Source organism: Gorilla gorilla, chromosome 12, assembly GCF_029281585.2.
Source record: "Gorilla gorilla gorilla isolate KB3781 chromosome 12, NHGRI_mGorGor1-v2.1_pri, whole genome shotgun sequence".
Classification (NCBI taxonomy): Eukaryota; Metazoa; Chordata; class Mammalia; order Primates; family Hominidae; genus Gorilla; species Gorilla gorilla.
The window spans coordinates 67,200,709-67,225,873 of NC_073236.2; the positions used below are offsets into that span (position 1 = coordinate 67,200,709).

Sequence of the window (25,165 nt, forward strand, 5' to 3'; positions counted from 1 at the left end):
TGCATTCATTTACCGATACGGAGAAACTATTTTGTACTCAAATAATTAGTGAGAAAGATATCTAAATTCCTTGCAAATCTCTGTCAAACTCTTTTTGGATGATCCGTCTACTTTGAAAGCCTTCTTAAGAGAAAAATAAATGCCGTGTAGGTGTATGAGGGAGAGAGTGTGTGTGTCTGTATATTTGTGTATCTTCTGGTGCAGCTGTGGGAACAATAGGGCTGGAGTGTACTAATGCATTTCTATTTTAATGTGCTGTCTTTATCAGCAGCAGAGGTAAATCTGTCACAGTATATCGCTCCTCTTCTTGAGCAGAGGGAGGCAAGCAATCTTTTCTTATAGTGTATTCCCCTTTTCTAAGGGTATGCTTACCCAGCAGTAAAGCTGGTAGAGTTATCATATTTTTACCTGCAGATAATTTTTCTTTCCTGCCTTCCTTCACTAGTGAGTCTTTTAAAATAGTAGAAAATATTTATGAACTCTGAATCCTTTTGGGGGAAGGGTTAGAAAAATATTAAATGAATATATCTGTTAAAACTTGAATGGCATCATGCATTTTAAAAATCAAAATATCCTTTTTTTAATATGTAAAGGCATTTTCCTTATGTGCCATGAGAGGAACTTAACCATTTACTTTTCCGTTCTTAGAGACTTTCTTTTACCTGAACTAAGATGTACTAGAGAAGAAGAAAAAGATATCCTAAAAGTCACATCCTGGTGTTTTGTAAAAATTTTTGTAATCAGAAATGTTGATGTTTCTTTTCATCCTCATCATCTAATATTCCCATATCTATGCTAAATCTGTATATCTTCTGTAGTAAATATTATCTGTGGGGGCTCATAATATTTTTTCAGGGCGCCTTTGATTAATCCCATTTTAAAGTTTACATTTATTTTGTAACATCCTCTATTTTCAGACTCTTTTTTGTCATCTATACATTGGTCTCATGTGTTAGGTGCCATATTTATAGAATATAAATGCTATTTAACAACAAATATATTCCACAAACAAAAACTAGGAACTATTGCTTTGATTGAAGCTGTTAATTGGTATTATAAAAATGTAAGAATCATGTATTGAAACGAACAGATTAGCCATATGTATTGGTATCTAGTGGATACCAAACGTGGATGCCAGTAGGATCCATTAGACACCAATTCATGTGCCTAATCTGTCAATGATCTCTAATTGTGAATGTGTATTTATAGAAGAATGTAATAGTTGCTTCCATTATATCTACCTCTGGATACTGAAGTTCAGGCATCCTCAAATTCTTTTACTAACTCATTATTTATCTGTTATTAAAAAATGTATCCTAGTTGTCTTAGTTTATGTAATATTATAATATGCTCTGAGGCACAGATATCTTAGTTATAGAATGTAAAATCTTACCTACTATTTGATCCTCTGGAAAAAGGTTTGAACTGGCAAAAGGCACTAATGCTCTCCATTCAGAAACTATTAGGGAATTAGGCAGCTGCTGTCCTTGGTGATGAAATTATTTCGCGTGAATTCTTAAGGAAAACAACTAGTTAAAAAAGCAGGATAATCTTGAATATACTATTTGTGGCTACTATTTGTATCTTCATAGATCTATCTGAACTTCTAGAAAAATACAGACTCCAGTATCTTAAAGTCTTGAGTTCCTGACTGCCAGGCAGAGGAAATGTTTAACTATTCTAATCATGTTTCTGTATCTCAGAAAGAAAGCCCTTATGAGAGGAAATGACAACGTCCTACCACAAAGTTATCTCTTATCAGTTATAGTTGCAGTCGATAATGATTTGTCAAATTTGGACATGTGTAAAATGCAAGGGCTGTGTTATTTTCTTTGGAAAGGAAAAATTAGATGAAGCTGATAAAGAAGGAGTCATGGCTTTTGTTAGGAGACAGAAACCATTAGAAAGTAATTGTTAGCTTAGGAAAGTGTCCTTGGACCCCTCCCTCTGCCCCAGCTGAAACCTAAACCTGCTTGAATCATTCTTTGCAACTTGAGGGGAGACAGGGTCAAAGAAAAGGAAGAAGTATGAATATAGCTTTGACAGAGAGTTAGTATTTTAAATGGAGATCAAGATGTGGACCTTAAAACAACCCATTTCTGTGAGTCGGGAAAAACTACATTTTCTTCTGATACTCTTCCCCACCCCTTTTTATTTAGATTTTTGAAAGTTCACTTCTTATTCTTCCAAACCTGTAGCATTCCTTCACATCCAATGTATGTTGCTCTTCTCCTTTTGCCTTTCTGTAGTTGTGATTCTTTTTCATTAGTGGCAGCAGAGAAAACACATCTCGCGCTAAGCAACATGAGTCAGTGCATACTTTACATACCTCTATCCTCACAGCACTCTTCTTGGTTCCTCACAGTGTTCATTCCTAGTGTTCTTCACAGAGGGGAGCATAGAGGAAAAATGATTTCTAAATATTAGGCTATTTTGGGAGTAGAGGTAAAGGTTGTGAACGGAAGCCCCATTTTACTCCCTTCTCTTTTTGTCTAGATTTCTGTGTACTGCTTTCAAAGCAGGCAGTCTTATGCTTAGGAAGACTTAACTGGATGGTGGTTCCAGTGGCTAAGAAATAAGAGACAATACTTACAAGTGAGAGCACTTTAGCCAGTTTGAAGCTGATAGAATGATGTCACAACAGCCTCAGAGAGAATAGATTTGGTTGTAAATATTTGTTGGAGATGACAAAAAATGGCCTTTGTCTCCTTTCCAAATATATCCATTTTTTTTAATAGTATGCCCAGATAAACCAGTCTTAGCCCATTAGTAACAAAACGTCTTTGTTATGGGGCTGTGTTAGCTTATTTATCACAGATTTCTAGGGAAATTCTCCCTTAATTTAGATGTTCATTCTACAAGGATGGGTCTGACATATAAAAGGGCTAAGGCCTTGTCTGAGGAATGGCTACAAGCAGTTTCCTTTTGAGTGAAACTATGGTTCTGAGATGAAGTTAAACAAAATAAGCTACATGAAGAAGAACATATAAACAAAATTATGATTGAATTTGCTACTCAAAATTATGTAAGAAAAATTCTTTAAACTTTTTGTAAATATGTAACAAAGAATTTAAAAATCATTAATTCTAAATAAAAGAAAAACGTCATTTGCTATACAGATCAAACTTTTAAATATTTTTTTCATATGCATGTGTAGTTTTTATATAGTTTAAATACTATTGTGAATATCATGTTTGATGTTTTAAAATTTTTCTTCTTTTGAGAATGTGTTTTGCTTAGCTGTAGGCTCTGGTTTTTTGGCAAGATAAAAGAAATTTTCCTCATATTTTGGCAAGATAAAATAGACTCTGGTTTTCTGTCAAGATAAAATAAATTTCCTTTGGGTCTCTACTTTGCAGTCCAAAAGAGGAGACTGTAAAGATGTTTTAGTGTTGTGATCATTTCAAATAAGAGTGCCTAAAATGATCACCTGCGGACTCTTTGTGTTATTAAGATGAAAATGAGTGTCCATTTGCACTCATACAATTTTTATATGCTATTTAATCCTATTGTTTTTAAACTGCATGCTGCACATCTGTCCATATTTTTTTTCAGTAATTTGCAATGCTCATTACCTCTTCTTAAAGTTTTTTTTTTTTTTTAAAGTAAATTTATTCTTGGACCATGGTATAGGATGTTGACCATCTTACTATCAGTTTTTAGATTCACTTAAAAGTTTGTTGTGTGCTTACAGAGTATACAGTGCTATCAAGGAACTTAAATATAGAGATTTAATCTTTGCTCTCATGGGTGCGAAGCAGATGAACAGAATAGTCAATAAGTTTGAACCCATAAATATAAAGGTGTGATGGTTCCAGAAGGAAAACAACATAGGTGTTGTGCTATTGAATTTTAGAATTAGTAGATTTCATTAAGAAAAGTATGTTGGTAAAGAAGCTATGCCCCAAAAAGAAGAAATGAAGTTTACTTTATGAAATAAGGGAAAATGACCTTGTAATTATGAATCAGCCCTACCCAATTTAGATGTGCCTACTGCTTATATTCTGATGAATTATATAGTTACCAGTGTTATAGTAAAAACTGGTAGGTCTTTATTTTGAATATTTCTTTATGTAGTTTTTCATTTTGTTTTGTTTTGTTCAACATTTAGTTTCAATATTTCCTTTTATTATTAAATCCCTATAAATCAGCTGATTTTTTTTTCAACTTAGGAAGTCAAGACCAAATTATGAATTACTCTTGTCAGATCACATAGCAAATCAATTTTGGCATTGAAACTAGACTCCAGTTCTTACCTGATGTTTTTTTCTTTTACTTTCTCTTTTGATGTCTAGGTTTAATTAACATACACTATTCACATTAAAATATGTTGGTATTACTTCTTGGTTTGACTTTTCCATTCTTTGTCTTATTTTTCACATAATCTCCCCTCTTTTCATAGCATATTTCTGTATTTTGATTGCATGTTGACTTAAGTATTGACGAATTCTTGTGTTCTTCAGAAGTTGGCTGGCAGGCCGTGATTCATATTGTGTGGCAAGTTTTGTTTTTGACTACTAAAACTTAGTTTTTTATGTACACTATCATGTCTTTTAGAAATCAAAGTCATCATGAAAGGTGTGTTCTCACATTGTTCTTATTTTCCCTTTAGAGTCCCATGGCCAAAGATGTATCTCTAAAGGCAAATGCAGGATTGGTGCCACCTGTTTCTCTTTGCTACCCATCCTTGTGGGCTTTGTGCTAGCCTTGGTATATATCTTCATGGTTTATTAATTCTATGGCTAAAACATAAGAACTAGGTCTTTGGAAACCTATTTTTTTGTTTGTTTTGTATTTCTCACTTACAAGCTAGAACTGGCCTTTACAAAAAGAACCAAACACTTGAGTAGTAACAATTAATGTAGTTGCTTTTAATAGCTTTGTTTGAATTTTTTTGTTATAATCTTGTGTTTGCAGGTACCTGGGGCCCAAGATTTGGTGGATTTCTCTCCAGTTTATCGATGTCTACATATATATTCTGTCCTGGTGAGTCTTTATCTGGCTCTGCCTAATAAAGATGTCCATTGAGTTCAAAACTTTGCTCTCTCAACTTTTGGTGGTTTTTCTGTTTATTATTAAGAGTGAAAAATGAGAAAACTCTTGTTGTTTAAGGACTGTTAATTATAAAAAACAATTTTGAATCTCTTATGTTTTTATGTAATATGCTATGGCTAGTGACATTTCTTAGTCATCAATAAATCAGTAGCTTATGACTAGAAATAGTCATACATCCAGATTTCTGTTTTTAGTTTAATAATATAGTTATTTAAATAACAATATTCTGTCTTTACACATTAAAATAGTATTTGTGAAAATGTTTACTTTTTTATTCCTAATGACAATTACTCCTTTTGTCATATAAAGCATATGGAAAAGGGAACCTCTCTGTGTGTGGGATATTATAGATGTTAATAATATTCTAAGAAATGATCCCTTTCTCCATTTTGGTAATACACTCACATGCAGACACATAGATACACAGAAAGTGAGTCAAAAATTAAACTCTAGCAACCAAGACAAATTGGTGAGAGAAACCTATTATTGATTTTTTTTTTCCGGAAACTTTCAGTGATGCTTATATCAGGTTGTTTTTAATATGTTCAAGTATGTCTTATTGCCCAGTCTCTTATCAATTTTTATTTGTGTGTATATATATATATATATATATATATATATCTTTTTTTTTTTTTCTTTTTGAGACAGAGTTTTGCTCTTGTTGCCTAGGCTGGAGTGCAATGGCGTGATCTCGGCTCACCACAACCTCCGCCTCCCGGGTTCAAGCGATTCTCCTGCCTCAGCCTCTCGAGTAGCTGGGATTACAGGCATGTGCCACCACGCTCAGCTAATTTTGTGTTTTTAGTAGAGATGGGGTTTTTCTATGTTGGTCAGGCTGGTCTTGAACTCCTGACCTCAGGTCATCCACTGTCTGGGTCTCCTAAAGTGCTGGGATTACAGGCATGAGCCACCGTGCCCGGTCTCTCTTTGTTCATATATTTAACATAGTATCACTTTGTCATTACTCCTGACAATTTGGGATACTGAGCTATGGACTTTATGGTCTGAAATATTTTGTGGTAGTTTTATTGGTTAGATTAAAAATCAGGTAGTTTCCTCTTCTCTCCCTCTCTTGCCCACTTCTTCATCTTCCTCTTTTCTTCTCTCTTTCTCCTCTGTCTTCCCTCCCTTTACACTCCCTCTCTCTCAATCTACCAATCCTTGTTTTTTTTTTAAATAGGTGGTTAAAATAGTGAATACTAAAAATAATGTGTAGCCTTATAATGTGATTTTTGTATTTACATTTGAATATAAGTATGTCTCACAGGTTTAAATGTCCATACTAGAATCATGTAACAGTGGAGAGGCATTAGAATTGAATTTAATATTGCAGTAGCAGCAATTTCTCAGAAGACATTCTTTTTTTTTTTGGTTTTATAAAGAAGCTCTGAATATCTTACTACTAAAGTAACATATACTCATTTAGAAATTTTAAAGTTACAAAAAGTAAATAAAACATAATACATGAAAATAAAATTATAATTGCCTACGATTTCACATCTAGAGACCACCATTATTTATGTTCTATGTATTTTCGGACATTTTTAACAAAAATAAAATTAATATTGTCTGATATATGTACAATTCTTTTTTTAAAAAAAGATTTATTTTAGGTTTGGGGATACATGTGAAGGTTTGTTACATAGGTAAACTCATGTCACGGGGGTTTGTTGTATAGATTATTTCATTACCCAGGAATTAAGCCCAGTACCCAAAAATTATCTTTTCTGCTTCTCTCCCTCCTCCCATCCTCCACCCTCCACCCTCAAGTAGACCTTACTGTCTATTGTTTCCTTCTTTGTGTTCATAAGTTCTTGTCATTTAGCCCCCACTTATAAGTGAGAACATGGGATGTTTGTTTTTCTGTTCCTGCATTAGTTTGCTGAGGATAACAGTCTCCTGCTCCATCCATGTTCCTGCAAAAGACATGATCTCATTCTTTTTTATGGCTGCACATGTACCACTCATGTTATATAAAGGTGAAGCCAAATGTAGATTGAATTGTATCAAGGCATCTAAAACAATTTGACAATCTTTTTCAATCACAGGTATAGATAAGAAATCGTATACATCTTAGACTGTGACACTCTATTATCGGTTCATAAAGGCCCCTCCTCCGGATTTTATTTTGTTTCATTATATTTTTTTCCTTTCATTCATTGTTTACAAGCCCAGTTGTCTCTCATCTCCAAGAATAATAACACTAATATATGTAATATATGGTCATAGATGTGTAAATATCCTTGAAAAATATATAGTGATTTGTATATGTATGTGCTTTTAATTTACTCAAATGATGTTGCGCTATGGATCTAGTTTGCATTTCTCTGGTTATTAGTAAAAATTGTGCTTTTCTTTATAGACTAGTGGATCTTTTTAGATTTTTCTTCTATAAAGTGATTATTTTTAACCTTTGTTCATTTTTTTTAATCGGGTTTCTTGTTTTTTTCCCCCCTTTCTGAAAGAGAAATTTCAGAAATTCCTCATATATTGTAGATACTGACAGTTTAGAATGTTTAAAATGTCCTTTTTTCACAATTTGTCACTAGACTCTAAACTATGTCTATGTTATGTTCAATGAAACAGAAATATTTAGTTTCCATGTAATCACATCCATCAATTTTAGCCATATAAGTTTAAACTTTTGAGTTTTTTTTTAAATACCTCTTTATCCTGCTGTCACAGAGTATTTACTTTATACTACATTTAATATTTTACCATTTAGATTTTCATCTTAACCCATCTTAGGTTCATCATTGTATATAAGGGGACTTTAGGAAGTTCATGGAAAAAAGAAACTAAAACATAAAAATAAAAAATATAAACTTTGTTTTTCAACAGAAGCTCCATCAAGTTTAAGACACTTTTGTAAGCAATTATACCAGCCATTTAGCCCATCTCTAAAGAACTGAGGGTCCTAGAAATTTAACCATGTCAACGTAGTCTTTTGTATATTACTAACTGAAGAAAGATAGTTGCTCTTTAAAGGCTTTTTAAAAATAGGAAACAAAAAGAAGTCAGAAGAAGCTAAATCAGGACTATAAAGTGAATGTCTAATGATTTCCCATTGAAACTCTGGCAAAATTGCCCTCATTTGATAAGGGGAATGAGCAGAAGCATTGCTGTAGTGGAGAAGGACTATATAGTGAAGCTTTCCCAGGCATAGCTCTGCTAAAGCTTTGGCTAAAAGTCTCATAACAAGCAGGTGTTATTGTTCTTTGGCCTTCCAGAAAGTCAACAAGAAAAATGCCTTTAGCATTTCAAAAATCTGTTGCCTCGACCTTTGCTCTTGACTGGTCTGCTTTTGCTTTGACTGGACTACTTTCATCTTTTAGTAGCCATTGCTTTGATTGTGCCTTGTCTTCAGGATTGTACTGGGAAAGCCATGTTTCTCTTCTGCTATAGTTCTTCAAGGAAACTGTATTAGTCTGTTGTCACACTGCTATAAAGAACACTGCCTGAGGCCGGGTGCAGTGGCTCATGCCTGTAATTCCAGCAGTTTGGGAGGCTGAGACAGGTGGATTGCTTGAGGTCAGGAGTTTGAGACCAGCCTGGCAACATGGTGAAACTCTGTCTCTACTAAAAATACAAAAATTAGCCAGGCATGGTGGTGGGTGCCTGTAATCCCGGCTACTCAGGAGGCTGAGGCAGGAAAATTGTTTGAATCTGGGATGTGGAGGTTGTAGTGAGCCGAGATCATGCTACTGCACTCCAGCCTGGGCAACAAAGCTGGGGACTCACTCTGTCCCTTGAAAGTTGTGTGGAACTCCAGCAAAAGAAACTTATCATCAGAGTGAACAGGCAACCTACAGAATGGGAGAAAGTCTTTGCAAGCTACCCATCTGACAAAGGGCTAATATCCAGAATCTACAAAGAACTTAAACAAATTTATAAGAAAAAAACAAACAACCCCATAAAAAGTGGGCAAAGGATATGAACAGACACTTCTGAAAAGAAGACATTTATGCCACCAACAGACATATGAAAAAATGCTCATCATCACTGGTCATCAGAGAAATGCAAATCAAAACCACAGTGAGATACCATCTCACACCAGTTAGAATGGTGATCATTAAAAAGTCAGGAAACAACAGATGCTGGAGAGAATGTGGAGAAATAGGAATGCTTTTACACTGTTGGTGGAAGTGTAAATTAGTTCAACCATTGGGGAAGACAGTGTGGCAATTCCTCAAGGATCTAGAACTAGAAATACCATTTGACCCAGCCATCCCATTACTGGGTATATACCCAAAGGATTATAAATCATGCTACTATAAAGACATATGCACAAGTATGTTTATTGTGGCACTGTTCACAATAGCAAAGACTTGGAGCCAACCCAAATGTCCATCAATGATAGACTGGGTTAAGAAAATGTGGCACATATACACCATGGAATACTATGCAGCCATAAAAAAGCATGAGTTCATGTCCTTTGCAGGGACATGGATGAAGCTGGAAACTGTCATTCTAAGCAAACTATCACAAGGACAGAAAACCAAACACCACATGTTCTCACTCATAGGTGGGAGTTGAACAATGAGAACACATGGACACAGGGCGGGGAACATCACACACTGGGGCCTGTCAGGGGTTGGGGGTCTGGGGGAGGGATAGCATTAGGAGAAATACCTAATGTAAATGACAGTTGATGGGTGCAGCAAACCAACATGGCACGTGTATAGCTATGTAACAAACCTGCATGTTGTGCACATGTACCCTGGAACTTAGAGTATAATAAAAAAATAAAAAATAAAAACAAAGAAAGTTGTGTAGAACTTACATATGCAATGTGAACTCACTCAAGAAAAGAACACTACCTGAGACTGGGTAATTATAAAGAATAGAGGTTTGATTGACTCACAGTGCTGCAGGCTTAACAGGAAGCATGGCTAGGCAGCCTCAGGAAACTTATAATTATGGTGAAAGGTGAAGGGGAAGCAGGCAACTTCTTCACAAGGTGGCAGGAAAGAGAATGAATGTGAGGACAGGAAAAATTGCCATTTTAAAACATCAGATCTTGTGAGACTCACTCACTATCATGAGAACAGCATGGGGGAAACCGCCCCCATAATCTAATCACTTCCCTCCCTTGACACATAGGGATTACAATTTGAGGTGAGATTTGGTTGGGGACACAGAGCCAAACCATATCATAAATGGTTCAGGATCTTGATCCCCCACTTGTTTAAAATTTCCATTGAAAGTTCTCTGCTCTTTTCTGCAGCGGATCTGAGTGCAGTGGTTTTGCATTGAGTGGAAAGTCTGCTTGACTTCCATTTTTCAGGGAGAATTGTGTAATCTAAAGCTATTGAGATGTCTATGGTGTTGGCTATTGTTTGTACTGTTAATTATCAGTCCTCTTTAATTAGGGCACAAACAAGATTGTTTTCTCAAAAATTGATATGAATGGTCTGTCACTGCAGGCTTCATTTTCAAAATTGTCTCATCCCTTCTTAAAACAAATATCCACTTATAAGCTGCTGATTTCTTTGGGGCATTGTCTTTATAAGCTTTTTGTAAAGCTTCAATGATTTCACCATTCTTCTACCCAAGTTTTACCATAAATTTGATATTTGTGCTTGCTTCAATTTTAGCAGAATTCATGTTGCTCCAATAGAGGCTCTTTTCAAATTGATGTCTTATACTTTTTAGTGCCTCAAACTAGATCCTGTTCAGACATATTATAACAAGTTAGTACAAGCTTATTTTGGTGTAAAATATTTTGAAATTCCTGCATAGTTTTTTAATAATATGCATTTTCCATGAACTTTTTAAGACCCCTTGTATAATATGAGGCTTTATTTTTTTCCATGTGATGAATTCAGTTTTATCAATTCCATCTACTACATAATCTGTATGTCACTCAGTGATTTCTGGTAGTACCTCTGTCATATACTAAATCTCAATATTTACATTGTTCTGTTTCTGAGCTTATTTTTTGTTATATTTTATAATATATCAAAATAGATGGTATAAAATAAGTCCCTTCTCGTGTCTCCTCTTTAAAATTGCATTAGCTATTTATAGATCTTTATTTTTCCATATATATGTTATAGTAAGTTTGAGATTATTCAAAAAGTCCTTCTAGAATTTTGATTTGAATTGATTGACTTTGTAGTTACATTTTGGAAGAATTAACAGTTTTATAATGCTAAGTCATCCCAGTCATGGAAGAGGAAGATCTTTTAAATTATTTAATTGAGCTTTCCCCCAACCTCATGTTAATAGTTTTGGGCATTCTTTGTTAGATAAATAGCAAAATACTTAGTTTTTGTTGCGGTTTTCTACTTTATTTTCTAATTAGTTATTGCTGATATTGAGGAACACTATTGATTTTTATAGGTTGATCTTACATCTAGAAACCTTGCTCAACTCTTTTATTGGTTCTAATAGTCATTTGGGTTCATAAGTTTTCTGTGTAGTCAATCATATTGTCTGTAGATAGTGACTTTTTTTTCCTGTATCTCATTATTCTTTTTATTGTCTTACTGTATTGACTGGAATCATCATTGCTTTGTTGTTCAGTAAGGTGATAGTAAGACTCTTTGTCTGATTTCTAATCTTAAAGAGAATATATGTGACTTTTTTCATTGATTAATCATTATATAGGTTTTTGGTAAATAATTTTTATTTAGTTATTCCTAGACTCTTGATAATCTTTTAAGAAAACATAAATGTGTGTTGAATTTTATTGAATTAGTTTTCTATACATATTAATATATTTATTCTTTAGTTTACGAATATGGTGAATTTCAATGATAGATTTTTTTGATATTAATATCCTTGTGTTTATTAGATAAACTCAGTTTGATGAGCATGTGTTACTACTTTTATAACATCCTGTAGAATTTAACTCCTTTTTATTGTTGCTTTATTTTTTATTTTTGTGTTTGTGGTTTGGCCATATGTAATACAGCCCTGAAATTTTCATTTTTGGTGTGTTGTCCTTAGATGATTTGTAAGTCAGTGTTGTTTTAGCCTCATTAAAATTAGTTGGACATCTCCCCCTTTTTTCTATTTTATGAAACAACTTATATAAGAGTTATCTGTTCCTTGAAAGTTGTGTAGAACTCACATATGCAATAATATGCATTTTTCCTTTGCCACACACTTACTCCTTTCTTCCTTAACATTTTGTTTCTGTGCTCCATTATTTTGTTTACTCTCTTCAATAGTATGTTTGGATAAGGGAGTTCACAGTTGTAATTAAGCCAATAGTCTACAGAAAAATAATCATGTTTATTCACATCAAGTTTTAAGGTTAAGAGTAAGCCTCATAATTAAAAATTTAATGAATTTTTTTCCCTCAAATAACATAAGGTCTGTGAAATGGCTAGTTTATTTTGTTTAATGTTATATCCGCCAGTACCAACATTACTTGGCATGTGGTAAGTACTCAGTAAATATTATTAAATAGTTGAATGAATAAATAAGTGGTAACTAAAGAATCTAGTACATTTGTTTGAACATATGTTAACTCAAATCTTATTATTTGTTTCCTTGTTTAAAAAAACACTTACTGAATTTCTCTTCTGCATGAAATCAATTTGGAGAAGCAAGGATGTATAAAAGTTAATGCCTTATGCTTTAATATGATTACATTACACCAGGAGAGAAGTTACATTCTTTGAATGACTATAGTATGACCGCATTGTATCTCATCACTGTGTGTATGCTAGTTTTTATAAGCTATTAAGATTTTAATGGCCGGGCGCGGTGGCTCACGCCTGTAATCCCAGCACTTTGGGAGGCCGAGGCGGGCGGATCACTAGGTCAGGAGATCGAGACCATGGTGAAACCCCGTCGCTACTAAAAATACAAAAAAAATTAGCCGGGCGTGGTGGCGGGCGCCTGTAGTCTCAGCTACTCGTGAGGCTGAGGCTGGAGAATGGCGTGAACCCGGGAGGCGGAGCTTGCAGTGAGCCGAAATCGCGCCACTGCACTCCAGCCTGGGGGACAGAGCGAGACTCCGTCTCAAAAAAACAAAAAGATTTTATTATGTTAGCCAGGTGCGATGGCTCACGCCTGTAATCCTAGCACTTTAGGAGGCCGAGGCAGGTGGATCACAAGGTCAAGAGATCGAGACCATCCTGGCCAACATGGTGAAACCTTGTCTCTACTAAAAATACAAAAAGTGGTGGCACGCACCTGTAATCCCAACTACTTGGGAGGCTGAGGCAGGAGAATCGCTTGAACCCGGGATGCGGAGGTTGCAGTGAGCCGAGATCGCGCCACTGCACTGCAGCCTGGGTGACAGAGCGAGACTCCGGATTTTATGATATTAAAATATGACAGATTTTGCTCAAGTGAACTCCAGTGGTGACTCATGAGTATTGAAATAATTTAATCACACATTTACTAGTTGTATGTTGTTAGGCTACCTTTCTCATATATGAAATAGGATAATAATTACCTACATAGTACAATTAATAAATTGAATAAATAGTGCCTAACTCAGTCACTGGCATGCATAATTGGCATTTAATAAATGGCAGTTATCCAAGATCGCACCATTGCACTTCAGCCTGGGCAACAGGGTGAGACTCCGTCTCAAAAAAAAAAATAAATAAAAAATAAAAAATAAATGGCAGTTATCTCGTAATTGTTATGTATCTCTGATGCTAAAGGTTAGACACAGTATTGGTATTTTTAAAAGTGTTTGGCATAAACTATAGACATGTAGATAGGGGTTCTGGTCTCTGTCGTCAATATACAAATTTTTAAAAATTTACATATTCTTAATTGTACGATGACCATATGTAGTCCTAAGCTATGTAGAAACTAAGGCATACTGGTTATTATTTAGAGATGATAAAGCTCTAGAAAAGCAGGAAGACCTTAAACTGCCCATTTAAAAGTAAATTATACACAGTAATATTCCCTACTGTTGAAGTATTTTATATTCATAAATTTTCTATAGCAATTAATAAGGCATTGTTTATATGGCAGAAACAGGTCTCTTCTCCCATTCACAGTAGTTCCTAGTTTTGAAAAGGTACAGTTAGTGGTAGAAACTCAGTTCTGTTTTCTGGAGAATATATGTTTATTTTCTGGACATTGATTTTCTAGGTCTATAGGGACTTTAAATAAATACTCAGATATCTCTATTAGAAAAGGAAGGACCAAAGCATATATAACTTCTAGTGCTGACTCTTCATAGCCTTTTTGGGGCTGTAATTTTTTACCTGTCTTTCTTTGTTATCCCATTCTCAAGTCACAAATTGGCATTACTGCATGGTAAAGGATAGTTCCTCATAATATTAATTACAAAGATTTTTAAAAAATGGATTACTTAATATAAATGTTTGTAATTTTTTTTCTTATTTTGTAATCTAATTAATATTACTGTTGGAACTTAAGAAAAAGGATTTAGGAATAGAGAAACAGGGATTGAGGAGAAAATAAACCATATATCTCGCATTCCTTTACATTCTAATGCTTCTCTCTACTTCTTCCCTTTTCATTCTCTCATCAACCCTGTATATTTATCTTCTGTTCTTAGCACTATCCTGAAACTGTATTTTCCTGGACCTTTTGGCTCCAACTTTATTGATCATTTTTGCCTTATAATTCTTAATCTCTGTCTTCTTTTACAGTATGTTTTTCTAATTCTCTACCAGCCTTTCTGATACTTGTTGCCTGTTTTGGTCTTTGTGAGCTTTTCTTCTTCTTAGTGTCCTTCATTGTTCCCAGGGTTTTACCCTTGTCCCACTTTTCTTTGTGTCTTGCCTTTCTTGAATGATATAATCTATTCCCTTGAGCTTTGGACTTGTATGTATTGCCTAGTGAACAGAACCTTTCGGATATTCACAGGCAGCATAAACTCTGTATCTCCCTGTGTTTTAAAATGAAGGCATTATCTCTTGCCCCTCCTGCCCATCTGCATTTTTAGTTATGTCAGATAAGAGCATCATCTATGTAGTCACCAGCCAGAAACATAAACTCTTGGGTTTTTCTGAATACTATCCAATTTCCAAATGTTATTTCCTAAATACAGTTTTACTCCACCTCATCTTTTCCTATCCTAAAATTATTGCCCTAGTTCAGATTCTCATCAGAATTATTGAAAATCATCTTCTTATCTGGTCTCCCTACCATTATCTTAAGCCCTTAACTCAGTTCTCATTATAGTCATAATAATCTATTCAACATACAAATCTGATATATGTGTTAGCTGCTTACAATTCTGTGATTGGTTATCTGTGGAGTAAAATGTAGAAGTATAGAATACAATATAGTATATAAAAGTATAGATGGTCTTCCACGTCTTATCATCCATATTTTCTTACTTTATTTTAATGATACTAAAATGCTTCAAATTCTTTGAATGTATGCCTCTCATTCTTTCCCTTCTACCTGAATTACTATTCTCATTTATCTTACTAGTTCTTATTTATTTAAATTTTTTTATTTTTATTTTTTGAGACAGCGTCTCACTCTGTCGCCCAGGTTGGAGTGCAATGGCGCGATCTTGGCTCACTGCAAGCTCCGCCTCCCGGGTTCACACACTTATTTATTTTTTACTTGTGTCATCCAGCAGTTTTTTCTAATGTTTCAGCTTGAACTCAGTGGACCCCCTACTCCTTCACATAGGATTCAGTGTATATTTATATTACTGCTTAACTTTATTATATCATCATATTCTAAATATGTTGTTTTTCCTCAATAGATTGTAAGCTCTTTTAGGGCAGGTGTTATATTTATTCACCTCTTTTTAGTCCCAGTACTTAGCCCTTAGTATTAGTAGTATGTAATAATCAGTAAATGTTTGTTTTTGATTTTGAACGATAATTACTCTCCTTTTGACCTGCAGATGAATTCAGTATTCTAGTCACGGGGACTGTTACACAATATCAGGGCTGGGACCTATATGAGGGAAAACAGTTCTATTGGTGTCCAACGGAAGGATCATAACATAAGTAACAAAAAGTTCTAATATTTTGTCATTTACAATAGTGTTTATCTGAACTTTTGGCCTGGAGGATAACAAGGCACTCTTTGAATAAACATGGCAATATTTATTATTTTTAGTGAAACCGACCTTCCACTCACCCCCCTTTTATGGCTTTGCTGCTTATAAATTCCCAAAGGATTATTTGAAAAATCCTACTTATATCTGCCAGCCTTATCAGTAGGTCAGGAGTTCATGTATTGTAACAGGAGGTCAGATTTCGGTCATGGTCTTATAGATGGGGCCAAGCACCTGCAAATTCTTCCTTTGGTGACTAAAGTGAAGTACAATATCAAACAGGCAGTGAGACTTTTCTAGGAAGTGCTGAACTTTGGCAGGAAGGGCAAACTTTGGCAGGGGGAGGGGAGGGAAGAAAGTGAACAAGGGTCAGATAGTGGTTAATTGAGACATGGTCTTTGATAAAATAATGCTGTTGAAGTGTGCAGGGCAAAGGTAGAAGTATTTTATGGAATCATTTAAAAAATTTTATATGGTTTAAATCTTCACATTCACATACAGTTTAGATTTGGGCAGGTAAGGGGCAGGATATAAAATATCATTTTATAGTAATTGAAAAATTTGTTTTTAAAAGGGAAAACAAACTAAAAATTTTACTTTTAAGCAAATGATGAATAATAATAATTATTTGAGGTTCTTGTATGTAGTGAACTGGTAGTTATAAAGATGGGTGGGCTACGTGTCTGATGAAGACAAACTATTCTGTCTTGTAGATATTTATGAACTTTATTGATTCAGTCGGCCCTAATCCTCAAACCCAGCTCAATTTAGACAAAGATCTGCATGTATTTTAAGCTCCTTTATACAATGAAACATCTTTCTGAATCTGCTTTCAGTTCACTCCTCGCCCTTCTATCACTGGAAGGGTGTATGTACATCCCATAACAAGTAGCTTAGGTGTCATTAGGAGAGACTAGAGGGGCAAACCTATAAATGTATCCATAAGCTTAGTTTGTGAGTCTTGCATGTGATCTTCTTGTGGTTTCTTGATCTCAGCTATGTACATCATCTTCTCATGAGCAGTTTAAATTCCTAGATTTAAAAAATGTTGACAAAATGTTCACCTTTGATTAATGTTCTTTTCTGTGTATGTGTTATACTATAATAAAAAGTTTAAAGATTTCTGACATCTTGGGTCCAGCGATAGCAATTAAAATACATGGACATTTTTAGCAATCCCCCAGTATTATATGAATCATAAGAACTTCATTTTTATTGAATTCTGCTCCATTCACTACAGGAGACTGTAAAATACCCTAAGATATAAGGGAATTCAGAATATCATTGTGCAGTGAATTCATTATTACAAAGGCTCTATCAAGTACAGTATTTCTCTTAAATTTTCTTAATCAAGGGGCCTCTGAGATTTTACAAAAGCTCTGAATGCTTTCACCAGGCAAAATGCACATATGTGCATGCATGTGACATTTGGCTTAAAATTTCAGAGGCTTTGCCAATTCCCTGAATCTCATCCATAGACCCAGAAAGAATCCCTCCTCTAAAGGGAAGTACAGAGTTAGGTTTCAGGTATCTATTGACTACAGACCTTTGCCCCAGAATGGCTTTCCCCAATTCCATTTGAGTATCTCCTTGTATAAGCCTCATAAGAACTCTCTACCACCTTGTCTTTTTCTTAAATTTGGAAGCCTTGCCAAAATCTAAATCTAAAAGCATATTTCAAAGTGACCTTATTTCTGTGTCATAAATCTTTATTCCCTGAGCAGCCATTATGCATGGCAAGCTGATGACCTGTTTTTCTGTTAGGGGTAAGTTAGCCTCACCAGTTAAACTAATAGTTTTGTCTCCTGAATTCTTCTGCTTAAAGGGATGCAGAGCAGAGATTTAGAAACAATTATGAGAAGTGTTATTAATTGATCTCCCTGAGCATAGTAATTGTGTTACATTTCAGAATATTTTTCTACTAATTTGCTTTTAATATATTTTTTGAGGACTTGGCTATAATTAGAAGAAGTGAATCAGCAGCAGAGCTAGAATTTACTCATAATCTCTCTCTCTCTTTTTTTTGGAGATGGAGTCTCACTCTGTCGCCCAGGCTGGAGTGCAATGGCGCCATCTTGGCTCACTCTGCCTCCTGATTTCAAGCGATTCTCCTGCCTCAGCCTCCCTAGTAGCTAGAATTACAGGCACGTGCCACCACGTCTGGATAGTTTTTGTGTATTTAGTAGAGATGGGGTTTTGCCATGTTGGCCAGGCTGGTCTCCAACTCTTGATTTCAGGTGATCCGCCCGCCTCGGCCTCCCAAAGTGCTGGGATTACAGATGTGAGCCACCATGCCTGGCCGTAATCTCTTTATAGTCCCTTACGGCCATTGCAGGGGTGTAGGGTAGAATGGTGTAAGATGGTCAATAATCTTCCTAGAACATGGTTCTCCCACTCTAATCTGAAGATGTCTACTGGTATAGTCTATACTGGAAGCTGGGAGAAACTACAGAAACCATAGTCATGTAACCAAAGATAATAGCAAGGAAAGGATTAGGAGAGTGGAAAAAGGAACAGACAGACATAAGCAGTTCTAAGTGACATGTTTCCTGAGGTGTTAAGATAATTTCTTAATGAAATTGTTTAAAGAACTTTAGTTGCTATTGAACATTACAGTAAAGCACTTGGGAAATAAATAACTCAAGAGTCTAAAACGCTACTGAAGTTTTCATTAAAAATCATTAGTTTTAGTATTCTCAAAGTTAGACTTAAGATACTTTTGTAGTAGTATTGGAAGGGTTGTTGTTTATATATATTAACATAATAGCATCTTGGATTTTATATAACACTTTGCTCTGCAATTTCATAGTGCTTCATAAACTTGACTACATTAAATAAATGATGTGGTAAATATGGGGAAAACACCTCGTTATGTAGAGACTACCTCACTCTGAATTATGTTATGAAATAGTTCCTTTTTGGCACCAGAATGAAGATTTTAGGGTTCTTGTTCTTGCATTTTTACCAGAAGCACTGTTGCTATTTAATAACAAACAAATTGAGTGTAATTATTTAATAACCCATAAATTTAGTGTTAAGAATTGGAACATACACTTAATCTGAAGGATTGGGTGTATTTTCGATAGTTGATTTGATTTTTTTTAAATGAAATACTTCAAAAAAATGTAGTCAAACATTTTTGGTATATCTTGATATGAAGAAAATTGATTGGTAAATGAAAAAAAGATACACATCAGCCTCATATCATTTTTGCCAAGTGCATCTCACCAACCATTGATCTGGCAGTGAAAGGTAATAAACAAATAGATCTGTGACTGGCATTTTAGCTTTTATTAAAATTGATAGTGCTTCCCATAGCCTAGTATTTTTTTAAAGAGGTGTCTTGATTCTATTTTAAATCTTGGAAATTTTAAAAATTAATTTTATGTAACTGTAGTAAATATCTGTTATTTGAATTCTCAATTTCTCACAAAGATACTTGAATTAACATCTAAATTGGTTTTTATATAAACACAAGTGGGGTCATTTACTATTCCTTTACTAGAAATTAAGGCAAATGGGAAATGCCTGTAAAAATGCAAAATTCTAGGTGCTTAGGGTTTGTGAATAAGTTTCTTTCTTTGTAAATATTTACAAAGATGACATTACAAAGATAGGGAACCAATACTTTATTTTACCAGTGATGAGAAATGGGAAATTGTGTATTTAGAAGTCTAGCATTGCCAGAGATACAATTTGATGATTCAGATCTTTGTAAAGTCATTTCTGGAGCTGTATTTGTAGGAAACACTAGTATCATCAATTTATCTGTTAAAAAATATAAAAGAGGGCACCCTCTGTTTCAAATGTCATTGAAACTTGGTGTGCTGTATTGCTGTCTTGGGCTTTTTACAGTTAATATTAGTATATTTAAGTATATTCTGAGAAGATCTACCAAAAAAAGAAAAGTTAAACTTTATTGAAGCTAGCACGTCCTAATACACTGAAAGATACAGAGATGGCAAGGACACTTTCTGCTCTCAAAAAGTTTCTAATTTAGTAGATCTAAAGAAAAGCTGCTTTGTAAGAGACCTGATGAGGACTCAGTTTAAAAAAAAATCCGTCATGTTTATTTGAAACATATACGTTTTTCTTGGGAAATAAGAAAAAAAAAACATGGAGCTTTTGGTGGAAAAGCTTTCCTGAGAATAGTAATTTGAAATGAATAGGTGTCATTTTCAAATCTTTTGGGATATCATTGGTTTTAGAGAGGAATTCTGATGTTTCTGCCTTGAAATTTAGTTTTAAGAAATTCAGGTGACTGTTTAATGTTTCAGGAGTGGATATTTAGACACTATTCCTCTTGATCTGTCTGTAATTGTTTTATTTTCATTTTAAATGGACTTTATTTTCCATCTCAAAATATTCGTCTGCTATTTCACAACATCTAAAACAAATGCAAGTTACACCTTTGAGGACCCAATTTATACTATTGGAAAAGAGCTGGAAGCTTTCTGATTTGTTTCCATGGTAATCTTGAGTACTCCTGAACAATAAGAATGTATTTTAAGTAGTTTCTTTAGAGATATTTTTTAATGTGGAAAGTTTGCCCTGAAATATTTGGTAACTCCTAGTCCGTCTCTGACACTTAACAGGTTGTCTGATCAGTCTCCTGCCATATCTTACTGCCTCCTAGTTTCGCTGACCCACTAGTGCCTGGTGAGGTTAGATAGGCATAAACACTACATAGATCTTAGAGAAAAAACTAAGGGTGAGATACTTTGTGCACTGCATTGATAAGGACACAGGAAAAGCCAGTTACAGTGATAACTTTCCTGCACTATGGGCTAATGGGCTCCGGTTTGTAGTAGCTGTGATCTAACATTTCATAATTGTCATATTGCTCTTTTAACCTGGTGACCTTATTACCCATGGGCATACATATCATTTAGCCTTGAATAAAACAAGGCAGGGGAAAAAGAGAGAGTGTGTGTTTGTTTTGATCTCTAGACATGCTTGCATTCATTTTTCCAAAATGCTTACTTTGGGAAGGTTAAACTTCTCAAGTGTGCTTACCTTCTTTTTAATAATAATATCTCATGTAAATAGTTTTAGACACCACAATAATCTGATAACTCCTTTTCAAGCTCTGACAAAGAAGAAACAATTGATTTTCCATGTAACACCCAGTAATCCTTCTAAATACAATTTTAACCTTATCAAGACAGTGCTTAAAATATTTGTTTCCCATTTTTCTCAGAATAAATTAAGTTTTTTTATATAGTCTGTACAGTCTTCCATATTCTATCCTTAGCCTAACTCTCTCACCTCATTTCTGGTTGTTCTTTTCCTCCTGCTTACTCACAGTTTATGCGCCGGATACACCATACTCCATGTGCTCTCACAATGATGCCTTGGCACAGGCAGTTCTCTTTCCTGAAACATACTTCTCATTTTCTTTCTTCCTTTTGGTGACTCTTCCAAATAATACCAAATTTCTTCCATTACTGAGATCTCTGGATTTTTATTTACAACTTTTCTCCCTTATCTCAGATGTCCAATCAGATCTCTTACACATTTTGCTTCCTTTCCCTATTTCTGCATTTTTTCCCTACAACCTAATTTGGTTGTAACTGCCAGATTTGTTTGTTCATTTTTAAATTTTCAAAATTTCAGAGGTTTTTGTGGCTTGCTCAAGATGCCCTTTATTACCTGGTTTAATATTTGTCCCAATAGTTTTGAATGTCATGATGGGGATACATAAATAACTACAGCCAGAGCCTCATGATCTAAACAGTGAAAGATCATATAAGGGAGAAAAGGAGTTTCTTTTTCTTTTATAGATGATTTTGGTCATTCAGCGGCATATACCAAAATGATCTTCTTACCAGAAACAAATACCATAGCTGGAGCTCATATTTATTTACAGTTGGTTATAGCAGGTGTAATGAAGGATTTGTTTTTTAACCAATGAATAGAATTGATTTATTTTAAATTGTGAAAGTTTGAAAAAGCTGAGTTTGGAATTGTAATAGATTCTTTACTTTTTCAGATTCTTATAACTCAAACCAACAATCTAGAGGTGAAATGCTGGAAACTCAAGAGGTGAAACTGAAACCAGCAATCTGGAGGTGAAATAGTTTAGGGGCTTAATACTGGACTAGAAGCTCAGTCTCTTCGCCTGTCCCTATTCAAGACTTTCTCAGGGAATGTAAGCAAGATCCGTCTCATTTTTTTTTTTTACTTCAGAATCTTTAACTAGAGTTTCTGAAAATCTAGAATTCTGGGTTATTCTCACCACATAGAAGGAGCTGAATAAATAATTGTGAAATGAATGAATGAATGAAGTACCTCAAAAAAGTACTATGTGAAAAATTAAGAGACCTGTAAAAGGCTATGAAGTATGCTAAGAAGATGTAGTTACTTTGATTGAGGTTAGTATAGTTTGTTGTTCTATTAAATGGTGTGTTAATAACTAAGGTTAGAGATTTCTCATTGCCCTGAAATTATAAGAAATGTTGATATACTTTTTACAGTGTGAAAATGAGGTCAGCTGAGTGTGGTGGCTCACACCTGTAATCTCAGCACTTTAGGAGGCCGAGGCAGGCAGACTGCTTGAGCCCAGGAATTTGAGACCAGCCTGGGCAACGTGACGAAACACTGTAAATAATAGTATTTATCTCACAGTGTCTCTACGAGAATGAAATGAAAAAAATCTATGTAAAAACACCTGGTGTAATAGCTGGGAATATTACTAAATCATAAAGAAACATTTCTTTTCACAACCTGAACACACTCCACCTACACCTGCCTCCTCACCACATATTCATATTATAAAAAGGACTTTTAAAGAATGCAATGAGAAAGGAAAAAGACTAGGAACTAGACTAATATGTGTGTTGACATAGATCCACAGATAAGCAAGAAAACCTGTACATTTCCATAACCCATCCACATTTAATGTTACCTTTATAAAAATTATAATCTAGAGATTAAAAAACCATGCAATGTTAGGAGGAGAAGGGCTTTTGTATACCCTCTATGAATGCACTTAATTACCAAGAGACTATAGTCTAGGGGCCAGAAAGAGAAAGAAGGAAGGAAGAAAGGGAGGAAGAAAGGAAATAAAGGAAAAAGGAAATAAGGGGAGGAAGAAAGGAATGTTTTTCACATATTCTGTATTAGTCCTTTTTCACATTGCTGATAAAGACATAACCCAAGACTGGGAAGAAAAAGAAGTTTAATTGGACTTAACAGTTCCACATGTCCGGGGAAGCCTCAGAATCATGGCAGGAGGTGAAAGGCACTTCTTACATGGCAGTGGCAAGAGTAAATGAGAAAGAAGCAAAAGTGGAAACCCTTGATAAACCCATCAGATTTTGTGAGACTTATTCACTATCATGAGAATAGCATGGGAAAGACCAGCCCCCATGATTCAATTACCTCCCCCTGGGTCCCTCCCACAACAGGTGGGAATTCTGGAAGATACAATTCAAGTGGAGATTTTGGTGGGGACACAACCAAACCATATCAAATGCCAGTCACAAAAGATAAAGAAAAGCTGAGGAATTTTTCAGATTAAAAGAAGCCAAGGAGATAAGACAACGAAATGCAACACATTGTCATAAACCTAGGATTTACAAACTTTTTCTGCAAAGGTTGTGATAGTAAATATTTTAGGCCATTGTGTCTCTCTCATAGCCACTTAATATTACTGTTACAGTGCAAAACATCCAGACATACTATGTTAATTAAGTGGTTGTGCTCCAATAAAACTTTATTTACCTAACGGGTAATGGAATGGGTTTGATCCATGGGCCATGGTTTGCTTATCCCTGTTCTAGAGTGAATCCTCTACCTGTGGGAAAATATGCTATAAAGGATATTTTTGGGTCCATTGACAAAACTGAAATGTGGGCAGTAGATTAGAAAAATGTTAACTTTTCAGAAATTTTATTCTGTGGTTATGTAAGCAATTATCCTATTCTCAGGAATGCACAATGCAGTGTTTAGGAATAAATAGATATGATACATATAACATAATTTCAAATGGTTAAGAAAATATATATATGTAGAAAATGATTTTTATGGAGCAAATGATAAAGCATATGGGGCAAAATATTCACAACATGTGAATCTGGATAAAGGCTACATGAGTTTTTTTGGTACTCTCCTTATAATTTTTCTGTAAGTTGAAATTTGTAAATAAAAAATTAAAGTACCCAAAGGACTATAAATCATGCTGCTATAAAGACACATGCACACGTGTGTTTATTGCGGCACTGTTCACAATAGCAAAGACTTGGAACCAACCCAAATGTCCAACAATGATAGACTGGATTAAGAAAATGTGGCACATATACACCATGGAATACTATGCAGCCGTAAAAAATGATGAGTTCATGTCCTTTGTAGGGACATGGATGAAATTGGAAATCATCATTCTCAGTAAACTATCGCAAGAACAAAAAACCAAACACCGCATATTCTCACTCATAGGTGGGAATTGAACAATGAGATCACATGGACACAGGAAGGGAAACATCACACTCTGGGGACTGTTGTGGGGTGGGGGGAGGGGGGAGGGATGGCATTAGGAGATATACCTAATGCTAAATGACGAGTTAATGGGTGCAGCACACCGGCATGGCACATGTATACATATGTAACTAACCTGCACATTGTGCACATGTACCCTAAAACTTAAAGTATAATAATAATAAAGAAAATTATATTTAGTCATATATGCAGACTATACACACACACACGCGCGCGCACACACACACACATAGCCCACAGGAAAGGAAAAGATATAAGAAATTTTGAAGCTCTTTTATACTCTCTTGAAAAGATACCTATAAAAAAGAGAAAAGTTAACCAAAATATGAGTTGAAATGAGAATCTGGTGACTAATGTAACAAGGAAAGCCAGCAAACATCATCCTTGGCCTAATCTGAATGCACTTAGTTACCAAGAGGCTGTAGTCTAGGGGCAAGAGGTTTTAGTGCAGTCTAAAAATGATGTTGGGAGCCACATTTTCCAGACTGCAAAACACAGGGTACCTTGTTTAGTCAGCACAGTTTAGGTCAAATGTGGTTATGAAAAACAGATGAATTCTGGTGATCAAGTTGTACTTTGACAAATATCCCATTGTTTGAACATGTAGTAATTTCTGAAAAATGTGAAGCAGCTTGGACT

The 25,165-nt window shown here is 34.9% G+C and overlaps 1 protein-coding gene across 3 annotated transcripts in view; it reads left to right on the forward strand.

The window, feature by feature from the left end:
• The window catches only part of EXOC6B (exocyst complex component 6B), a 647,056-nt gene that overhangs the window by 259,948 nt on the left and 361,943 nt on the right, over positions 1-25,165 (forward strand). For 2 of the 3 annotated variants that reach the window (XM_019021027.4, XM_055378080.2), the window contains one exon: positions 4,918-4,986. The exons of the other annotated variant lie outside the window; for it this stretch is intronic. In XM_019021027.4, the coding sequence (XP_018876572.1) occupies positions 4,918-4,986 (69 nt within the window). The remainder of the gene's footprint in view (positions 1-4,917; positions 4,987-25,165) is intronic. 3 annotated transcript variants of the gene reach the window in all.